The sequence below is a fragment of the Cyprinodon tularosa genome, unplaced genomic scaffold, assembly GCF_016077235.1.
Source record: "Cyprinodon tularosa strain WSP-4 unplaced genomic scaffold, ASM1607723v1 ctg76, whole genome shotgun sequence".
Lineage (NCBI taxonomy): Eukaryota > Metazoa > Chordata > Actinopteri > Cyprinodontiformes > Cyprinodontidae > Cyprinodon > Cyprinodon tularosa.
The window spans coordinates 1,637,611-1,648,671 of record NW_024039518.1 but is presented as its reverse complement, the minus strand read 5'-3'; the positions used below and the strand labels follow the sequence as shown (position 1 = coordinate 1,648,671).

The following is an 11,061-nucleotide window of genomic DNA, read 5'->3' as shown; positions in this document are numbered from 1 at the left end:
GAACAAATAGAAACTTTACAGGTTTGGTTTCCATTCAATGAATATATTAGATTAGATTAGATTTGATTAGATTAGATTAGATTAGATTAGATGAGCTTTATTGATCTCACAGCGGAGAAATTCACTTGTCACATATTGGCATAGAAGTCAAAGAAGGTGCAAACAAGGAGGAAAAGGTGCATTAAGAATAGACAATAAACAATATATATATATACAGTATATCCAGGTATATACAGTATATCAAGGTAAATAAGGATTAAGGTGCAAGTGTACCTGTATCGCACACAATGAAAAACAAAATAAAAAGAAATAAAGAAGTAAAAGATGAAAAATAAAAATATGTACAATCCGGATGGCTTATATACAGGTGGATATACTTTTACGTTAAAGTGTAGTAGGTAAGGAGCAACGGTGAGGTAGTGGTATGACTATTCATATCAAACTAGGTGGTTCACTTTAATCAGTAGTAGGTCTGAACGATTTTTGCCAAAAATCTAACTTGCAATTGTTTTCAACCAATATTGTGATCGCAGTATTATTTTTCATGACCTTCAAAGCTTCTTCTGACACAAGAATAAGCACCTAAAACAATCACATCATTATATTAATTTCTGAGATTTAAAGACTTTGAAATTGTGTATAAGATCTTCTATCAATTGCTTATAGAAACAGCTTTAGAATAACCTTAATTAAAAATTCAACTGCATAATTACTATGAATGGGGAAAAAATGGCAACAGAAATGTATTTATTCAAAACTAAATTGCTGTATTTATTCCTACTTCAAGCACATTAATGGAACATAATAGCTATTACAGTCATGTTATCTTTACAAATATTAGATGCAGTTTTGATTTAAAAGCAAGTTTAATTTTGAGTAAACTTTCTGATTGCACAGAAAATCATATGTATTTTCTTTATTCTAATCTAAATAGATCAACAAAAGCATAACAAGACTGCCTGGAAATACTTCACAAACTACTTAATCCGCCCTTTCAGCCAGCTGACCACCAATGTGCAGCAATGGATGGGCACAGTGCTATGCGATGCTTTAATAAGGTTAAGAAAACTCCAATCTAGGACTTAAAAATAAAAAAAAGACTAACCGAAAGATTCCCTAGAGAGGGAAGCAGTTTTGAGGTATCTATCCCTTTCCAACTAGCTCAGGTATCCTAGCAAGTTATTATTAAGTAATTAAGTTCTCACATTACCTGTTTTGGTAACTATAAATGTCTCATAACTCTTCAGTAGAACAGCAGCTAAGATCTTTATATAAAACGGCATTATATTAGGAAAACCAAAAAAGGCTTGTATGAGCCAGATATACTGGTTCACACTCCTGAACAGTAGGCGGCGATCATGCTTCCTAACTTTAGATGCCAGCCGTAAAAAAAAAAAAAAACAGAGAAGAAGAAAAGGAAACAGAAGAAGAAAATCATTGGTGCGAAAAGCTACCATCGGCAGGTAAAACCGGTTATTTATAGTACAAAAGCTGGTGTTTGATAATAGCAACAACCCTTTAGCAAAAGCTGGATTTATATAATTAATTAAGGTTTCAATATTGGGTTCCAGGTAATCGGAAATAGACTTGTTAGCATCCTTTTAGGAGTTAAACGTCTCCTTTAGCTAAAGCTAACCGTTAGCTTCTGTGGTGGTCAAAAATATTACAGGGATGCCAACTTTTCACCAAACCTTGGGGTGAGATTTTGAAATTATTTGGACAGGAATCCCTGTCAGGGTTAGAGGAGGATAGCTGCATTGATAGGTTGCAGGTTTTCAGAGGATTTAACTGAAACAAAGTGCAAAATGTGGAATAATTCTGTAGTTATGTGGAACATTTTTCTCACAGTATACATTATTTTCAACATTCTGGTGACGGTGGTAAAGCAGAATCAGCCCTTCTAAAATACTTGCATCTGAAATATACTGTAAACTAAGAATTTCACAACTGTTCTTTAATTATTCTCTGCATTTCTAGTAAATTAAACAATGGAAAACCAAAAAGTTATTACTGGATTACTGCCACTAATACAGGAACCAGTGCAACCAAAACCTATGCAACCTACACTGTTTATGAATATTTGGCAATAGGCTTAGGATTAAAAATCTTAATTCATTATGTTATCAGTTTTTCTTACAATTGACAAAACAGCTAAACAATTCAGACCTTACAGGAGTCTGTAGATTTTATAAAATCTCACCATGACAGGAGACAGCACTTCTCTGGATGTTTCATTTGGAAGGTGTGATGGAAATTAAGTTTTTAAGCATATTCAATGGACCAAAATAAAGATAAATGAATACAGTAAGCAATAATAAAAGAGGAACATCCCTGTGGTTTCTCCTCTATGAATCCAGGATAACTGAGCTGTTCTTCATCCTCTCCGTATGCGGTTGTTCTTTTCTTGGGTGGCTGATCCTTTGAAAAATAAAATGCAATTTGTTCTTTTTCTTTTTGTGGATCTTCAATGGGTTTGAGAAGCAAACCTGAAAGCTTTAAGAATTAAAATATTTGTGTTTAATTACTCCTAAATGCCAACAGGAAACTATTAAACTAGACTGAGCAATAATTATTTAACTTGTGTGCAAAACTTGGACTAAAACTGGGACTAAAAAAAAGGCCATTAGCACAATTTAAAGAGAAAACAAACCATTTGATGTGATCCTTCTCCAGCATTTATATTGCACTCAGAGGCAAAGAGGGCAGACGTTTGAATTGAAGCTTTTTGATGACTGTTCATCTTTTTCTCTTTTCAGGTGTCTCTTTCTCGTTCATTCAAGTGTAACTCAGCCCCATGTGTAGACAAATTTGAAACAATGCCACCGAAGTGGTTTTGCTAAAAAACCCTGAGGTGCATGGGGAGTAAGCAGAGGGATGCTGGTAGTTAGCTCATTTGAGGGATGGGATATATCACCTCCTCAACCACAGAGTTCGAGGGAGCTTATTGTGTCAGATTCTGTTCAGGGTCGTTGCACCTGGTGGACGTGTAGGACAGCTTAACTCTCTATGAAGACATGAGTCTGTTTGGGTTGTATTCATACCTAAAGCTGAGACTATGATGACGAAGCCTGTTCCAGCATGCACTGTTTCAACAAATAGGACATTTTAAATGCTAGAGGGATGGTTTCAACTACATGGTGCAGCATTATAGTTCCCATTTCATGTTTTTAAGCCTTTTAAAGTCAGCTATTGGAAAATATGGTATGAAATCATCATCTTTAATACTACAGATTATTCAGTTGTTATGAAATATAGTTATTTTCTTCTTCTAACACTAACGAAAAACACTCTCCTCTAAGCGAAGCTGCCTCTAACTCTCTATGTGCTGGAATTTTGTTACGTTGTCGTATCAAACCACATCTGAAGGCTGAAAAAGTCAAAGACCGTCAAGGCCAAAGGAAAAAAAAAAATATATATATATTGATGTAGACATTAACTATATGATAAGTCGAGTTCTGTTGCTCGGTCAGTAAAACTCATGAGGATTTCTCAGAGATGCATGAATTATGCAGAATACCAGTTTGTGCATGATTTTGATGAAGGAATAGTATTGTTTTAAATTCCCTATTTTGTAAGACATTGATGATAAGTTGTTTTTTTTAGTCTGGCACCCAATTGGACAGCAATGTGTGCAGTGGGGTCTTGGTTAGGTTAAACATGTGTGTTTGGGGAAGCTAATGAGATCATGGATGTAGTTTAGCCACATGTTACTTTAGATTAAGGAGTGATTGCCTTTCTCTATTCTCCTAATGACTATCTGACCTCTGCTTCTCCCACAGCTGTCACTGGGAAACCATTAAACTCCTGGCAAAGAGACCGGTAGCTTATCAGCTACCATCATTCCCACCAACTCCTCATTCTTGCAACTTGGATTTTACTTTATAGTGCTCTCCATTGTTGATAAGAAGATGAGCTCTGACAGCAACAGCCCAACAACAGACTTGAAAAGTATCAGTATTGTCAAGCCCGGTAAGAGAACACAGCAACATTCACATAATCAAAGTAACATATGCCAACAATGTCTCTTTTCTATCTAAGTAAAATAAATATTTTTCTAAATTTTATTTGTTCCCAGACCCAAGTGAGGCCAGCATGTTTTTCTGCTTCACTAACGAAGTTTCTGAATTTGGAGTTCGGGACCAAGTTGAGGCACCAGAGGATCGACATGGTGGGTTTCAAGTAGAACTACACTCCTTTCTAAAATCTATTTTGATTTATCATAATGTTCATTTATCAGTCGTTATTGTCTAATGTTTCCCATTGTTAAAGACACAATTGAATTGGGAATATTACAGCTAGGGCAGGGCAACAGATCAACAGCAGTACACAGGATATTTTTTTTTTTGCTTTAATCCATCCCTGAGAATAGATTACAGTAGAATAGAAAATCCTTTTTTTGTCCCACAATGGGGAAATTGTTGTTACATCAGCAAAAGGTTGTAGCAAAAGTGGTCACACAATGTGGACCTTAGAAAGTGTATAAAAATGACAGAATAAGTAACAGGGTAAATAAAATAAACAAATAAGTGCTGTACTGTATAGTGGTTTTACAATATAAATGCTCTTTATCTGGAGAGTAAATAACCAATAAACAGCTGTGGACATATTTATTGTAATAGAAAAATAGCAGCAACATCGGAGATGTGAAAAATTTTGAGCTAGAAGCTGAACTTATGCACAGTTAACCAGATAATTCTCTTCATTTCTCAGTCCATGGTGTTCTAGCCCTTTTCACAGTATTTCTGTCATTTTTTTTTCTGTGAATGATTTTCATATGTTAAAGAGAAAAACAACAAAAGCCGAAAGTCTGTTAATAAATCACTTTGAGTTAGTAGAACAATTCATAACAAGCTCTAAAAATATAAATTAAATTGAATTCTTAACACAATATAAATTCTTAACAAAACACATACATATATATATAGTGAGGAAAATAAGTATTTGAACACCCTGCTATTTTGCAAGTTCTCCCACTTACAAGGGATGGAGGGGTCTGAAATTGTCATGATAGGTGCATGTCCACTGGGAGAGACATAATCTAAAAAAAAAAACTGAAATCAGAATTTATTATTTGTTTAACTACTTGTTTGTACGATACAGCTGTAAATAAGTATATGAACGCCTGAGGAAATCAAAGTTTTGTACAGTAGCCTTTTGTTTTACATTCCAGAGGTCAAACGTTTCCTGTAGTTCTTCACCAGGTTTGAACACAGGGAAGGATGTTGTTCCACAAAACCTCCCAATACATGGCCCTGGTCATCATCTCCTTAATACAGTGCAGTTGCCCTGTGCCATGTGCAGAAAAACAGCCCTAAAGCATGACGCTACCACCCCCATGCTTCACAGTCGGGATGGTGTTCTTTTGATGGTACTCATCACTCTTCTTCCTCCAAACACGGTTAGTGGAATTATGACCAAAAAATTCTATTTTGGTCTCATCTGACCACATGACTTTCTCCCATGACTCCTCTGGATCCAAATGGTCATTGGCAAACTTAAGACGGGCCTTGACATGTGCTGGTTTTAGCAGGGCAACCTTTCGTGCCATGCATGATTTCAAACATGACGTCTTAGTGTATTACCAACAGTAACCTTGGAAACGGTGGTCCCAGCTCTTTTCAGGTCATTGACCAGCTCCTCCTGGGCTGATTTCTCACCTTTCTTAGGATCATCGAGACCCCATGAGGTGAGATCTTGCATGGAGCCCCAGTCCGAGGGAGATTGACAGCCTTGTGGAGGTGAACTATTTCATCTCTAGTGTCTTTGGACAGCTCTTAGGTCTTTGCCATGTTAGTAGTTGGAATCTTACTGATTGTATGGGGTGGACAGGTGTCTTTATGCAGCTAACGACCTCAAACAGGTGAATCTAATTTAGGATAATAAATGAAGTGGAGGTGGACATTTTGAAGGCAGACTAACAGGTCTTTGAGGGTCAGAATTCCAGCTGATAGACAGGTGTTAAAATACGTATTTACTTATTTGTATCATACAAATAAATAGTTAAAAAATCATACATTGTGATTTCTGGATTTCTTTTAGATTATGTATCTTACCGTGGACATGCACCTATGATGACAATTTAAGACCTCTCCATGATTTCTAAGTGGGAGAACTTGCAAAATAGCCAGGTGTTAAAATACTTATTTTCCTCACTGTATAAATTTCTAATAATCTTGTTAAATTTTTCTTCTATTTTCCTTCAATCCTGCCACAGCTTCTCCTTTTTGTAGTCTTTGCTTTTCTTATTACTGTTTCTTTATAAAAGTTGTGTTTATTTTCAACCCCATCTTTAGTAAAACAATGCAGATTGCATCTCTTTCATCTTTACCTGAGCGTGAGCGTTAACACTAATAACATTTCCTAGCACAAACTAAATTTTGAAGTTATTAAATTTAGAGATGCTCTAACATCAGAGGATGGCTCACTGACTGTGTGGTGATTAGCTCGCCCTCTGCTGTTTTATTTCCTCTTTCTTTTTTCCTTTTTTTTTTAAATAAAAGGCTCTGCGTTGCCATCAGCTCTGTTAAAACTTCCCCGTTCTCCTGCTCTAATTTGTTATTTTGTAAACATGTTATCATGTTTATGTGCTTTAAAATACCAGAATTGGCCTATAACAGTCCGTCTGATTATATCATTTTAGATTTTAAATTAGATGTTATATATCTGTATATCTGTATCTTTTACCTTTATCTTGTATCTTGAAAATGAGCTAAAAGTCTCCCAATTTACACACTGTGATATGGAGCTGAGAGATATTTTAGCCAAAGTAGAAAAACTGCCTTTCATTAACACTACAGTACTACTTTTCTTTTCAAACTATTGTACACTCTTTAAGGTAGGTCTCCAACTCTCCACTTTAGCTCTGTGAATATAATTACTGCTCATCTGCCATCTCTTCACACTGACTGTCCAGACCACTGCTCGTTTGTTTCATGTGACGAGACATGGACGGCGACATGGTTTGCAGAGCCACCTGCCAACAAGTAAAAATACTTTCTGAAATGCATAATGTGTTTTAATGATTCTTATAGGTGTCAAGCAAAGGTTGATGATCAAAGAAGAATCTCCTGAAGACCACAAACCTTGTGTTGACCTACATGATCCAAAGCTGATGGTAAAAGAAGAACCTAATGTAGACCATATACCTTGGGCTAACCCACATGACCTACATCAAATGGTTAAAGAAGAATCCTCTGAAGACCACAAACCTTGTGCTAACCTTTATAACCTGAATGTGATGGTAAAAGAAGAATCTTCTGAAGACCAAAGACCTCTTGCTGACCATCATGACTTCAATCTGATGGTTAAAGAAGAAGCTCATGAAGACGACACACCTTCTGCTGACCATCATGACCTAAACCCGGTAGTTAAAAAAGAATCTCAAGAAGACCACAGACTTAGTGCTGAGCATCATGACTTCAATCTGATGGTTAAAGCAGAACCTCCTGAAGACCACACACTTTGTGTGAGCCTACATGACCAAAAGCCCCCTGACATTAAGGAGGAACGGGAGGGAGTCTGCCCCCGCCTTGAAGGAGAACAGCCCGATTTGAAGGAGGAGTTTGCTGAACAATCCAATCCCAATTGCTGCCTTCAGAAAGACATGACTAATTCAGAAATTGGGTCTTCAAGCTATCTGGATAACGAGACATGTTTCACAGAGGATATCAATGCAGACTTGCAAAAAAAAGACCAAACAGAGGCGAAGTTTAGCTGCGAAGATTGTGGTAAAACTTTCGCTGTAAAACACTATTTAAACATTCATAGGAAAATCCACACTGGACAGAAACGTTGCTTCTGTGACATATGTGGACACAGCTTCAGCCTGAAAGGAAATTTAAGCAAACACAAGAGAATCCACACAGGACTGAAACCTTTCTGTTGTGACATATGTGGGCAAAGGTTTACACAAAAAGCAAGTTTAAACAGACATGAGGTAATCCACACAGGACAGAAATCTTTCTCTTGTGAACTATGTGGGCAAGGATTTAACCAGAAGGAATATTTGAACAAACACATGAAAATCCACACAGGGGAGAAACCTTTCTGTTGTGATTTATGCGGGAAAAGATTTAGCCTGAAAGGGAATTTTAACAAACATGTGAGAATCCATGCACGGAAGAAATCTTTCTGTTGTGATATGTGTGGAGAAATATTTACTTTAAAATCAGCTTTGAACAAACACATGAGAGTCCACACAAGAAAGAGACCGTTCCCTTGTGAGCTATGTGGACAAAGATTAAAACTACAGGAAGACTTAGAAACACACATGAGAATCCATGCAGGACTGAAACCTTTTAGCTGTGATCAGTGTGGACAAAGATTTACCCAAAAACCTAATTTAAACACACACATGAAAATTCACACAGGACAGAAACCTTTTGGTTGCGATTTATGTGGAAAAAGATTTACTCAGAAAACTAATTTAAACTCTCATATAACAATCCACACAGGGCAGAAACCTTTTTGTTGTGATCTATGTGGACAAAGATTTACACGGAAAACTAGCTTAAACAGACACATGAGAATCCACACAGTTATGATCTAAACGGACAACTGTCTACTCAACAATCAAGTTCAAAGTGAAGCTCATCCCGATGTAAAAACATAATTCTCCCTCCAGATTAACTTTGAAAACCATCACCAAAGTGGTTGGTGCCAAGAGATGCTGAATGACGAACCTAAAGCTTGTTAAATATTCCACAAAAAGCGGGACTTTTTTGTCTTGGTTTGGAATTCCCCTGCTTATTTTAGTTGGTAATCACTGCAGTGAACAGTTATGTGATAATTTGAGGATCAACTAATATATGAAAATATGAATATCTATATGATGCATCTTCTTAGTAATGTTTAGCACTTATCAGTAATCTGGTGGATCATGGTGCATTCACACCAAATGCGGTGTCTGTGGCAAGGGCGGTCTATATAGTATTCCTATGCAAACCCCCAAGATCTGAAAGGTGTCCAGTGGAGATTTCAGTTTGACAGAACTGAGGGGTTGTCAAACAGCAGCACCACGAGGAAAGAGTGGAGAGGCAACCGCTAAAGTTTAAAAATCTGAACTTTTCTGGGACTCACATCACGAAAACCAACTGGAACTGGTTGTGTTGTGACATAGGTTGAAGAAGTGCAGCTGAGAGTAATCTTTTATCATTAAAAATTGAATATAGAGGAAATAATTTTAACAAAGGATGAAATAAAGAATGCTCTTAATGGCTTTTACAAAAGCTGTTGTAATTTAGCCCTAGATGTGGGTGTTTCCCAACCATGGTCCCCAGGGACCCCTGTTCTGCATGATTTAGGCGTTTCCTTGTTGCATCCCACCAGAGGACTGGGGTTGGTAACCACTGCCCTAGAAGTACCGTTGAATCTGATCATCATCCAGACCAGGCTTTGAGCTAAGAATATTTCATAGGATGTACACCTGGATGTATCACATCTTTAGGCTTCGTGCGGTGTAGCGGGGTCTGGGAAGGGGGATCCTTTCCTTTCCCGGGATCATTGTGAAATTTAGACTCCTTGAAATGCTATTTCCTGCTTTATGATGTAGATTGCTGCTAACTTTTTGTCATTGTTAACTTACTTTTGTCCTGATTATGGGAGATATTTGTGCTTGACTAGAGATGGAAATTTCATAAGACATTAGATCAGTTTCAGTGGAGGGATCATAGCACTCTGCATCAGCAGTACTGTCTTTCACCTTGATCAGCTTCTCTGATTGGTTGATGTGTCGCATCGAGCAGCATGTTACGTTTTTCCATCTGCAGCTTCTGAAATTTTGAACATTTGAGTGAAGTTTCCAGGAGAAAAATAGGGTGTACAATTTGTCTTTTTTTTTCTTGTGCCTGATCCAGTCACATCCCTGGATGAACCAAAGTGATCTACTTTTATAGCACTTCTGGGGCTTTTAATTCATTTTTAAGGTTTTCTCAAGCTGATTCATAAGTTGTTCACAGAGAAAAATGTATCAGTAGTTTATAATATGTTTCAACCGTACTGTTATTGTGAAGTGCCAATAGTGAGATTTGTCAGGAAATGCTATGGGGTTGCCAGGTGTAAACATCAGATCCAAATTTAAGGATCTGGTAGACTGATGAATTACTAAATACTTAATTAATGAATTGTTAGGTCCAGGGCCAACCCGGGATTGCCATATTATCTTTTGCAATAACTTTATTTTCTGTGCACTAAAAGATTAGACCAGGTCTGAGCTTAATCAAGGGTATGGTAGCCTCTAGATTACCTTAAAGATATCTTTAATATTTCTGAAACAAATGGCTGAAATGTGAGCTTCACGCAGCTGAAGCTCCTCCTATTTGATATTCATGTTCAAAACACTCAAGGCTGTCATCTCTAACCCATTGGGCATGAGACTCGCGCATCTCAGTGTCTTTAGATGCTTTCACTCCATATCTGCAAATATTCACTCTAAAAAAATGACGGACATTAAAACTCAACTCTATTCCACTTATTTATATATAAAAAGACCATGTTTATAAAAACAGAGTCCGCGTTTTCAACACAACCTTAGTGCTAACACACAAGACATGCCAGGTTCAGTACAGGTCTGTATTTTTGCACCAACCCGCCTATTTCACTGTGCAGACAGCAGCTGCGCCACATATTAAAAAATACCAGGATTCCTGAGCAGTTATTATGAGGTATGTTATCTTATGCTTATCTGGACTAAGATAATTCACTTTATAAATTAATGAAGCAATCAAGTACTTGGGTAAATATGAATAAAATATTCAGTGGCTAGCTTAAATTATCAATGTAGAGACTTGAGTGTAGGTTCACATCAAACTGACATGAAATGGTTTGTTTTCCCTATACCTAGTGCTTTTTTTTGTGAGTTTTACTCCTTGTTTGCTGTAGTTTATCTTCCTGATTTAGTCCATGTTTTACTCACAATTTAAATATTTATTGCTCAGTCTTGTTGAATAACCCCCCTATTGGAATTTAGAACAAATTAAACCAACACAAATATCTAAGTTCTTAAAGCTTTCAGGTTTACCTCACAAACCCATAGGAGCTCCACAAAAAGAAAAAGAACCATTG

General features: G+C 36.9%; 1 protein-coding gene across 1 annotated transcript; it reads left to right on the top strand.

Moving 5' to 3' along the window:
- Positions 1–1,404: 1,404 nt before the first annotated feature.
- LOC119773314 (zinc finger protein OZF-like) lies at positions 1,405–10,502 on the top strand. The gene is made up of 4 exons (XM_038270268.1): positions 1,405–1,463; positions 3,780–3,969; positions 4,076–4,168; positions 7,032–10,502. Exons 2-4 carry the CDS (start codon positions 3,909–3,911, stop codon positions 8,546–8,548), a joined length of 1,671 nt encoding a protein of 556 aa, XP_038126196.1. The 5' UTR covers positions 1,405–1,463; positions 3,780–3,908; the 3' UTR covers positions 8,549–10,502.
- The last annotated feature ends 559 nt before the right edge of the window (positions 10,503–11,061 follow it).

Excerpts from the sequence above, each read along its gene's own strand:
- LOC119773314 (XM_038270268.1), top strand. The coding sequence starts at position 3,909 with ATGAGCTCTGACAGCAACAGCCCAACAACAGACTTGAAAAGTATCAGT. Across the intron at positions 3,970-4,075 it reads TATCAGTATTGTCAAGCCCG|ACCCAAGTGAGGCCAGCATG; the intron begins GTAAGAGAACAC and ends ATTTGTTCCCAG. Across the intron at positions 4,169-7,031 it reads GGCACCAGAGGATCGACATG|GTGTCAAGCAAAGGTTGATG; the intron begins GTGGGTTTCAAG and ends TGATTCTTATAG.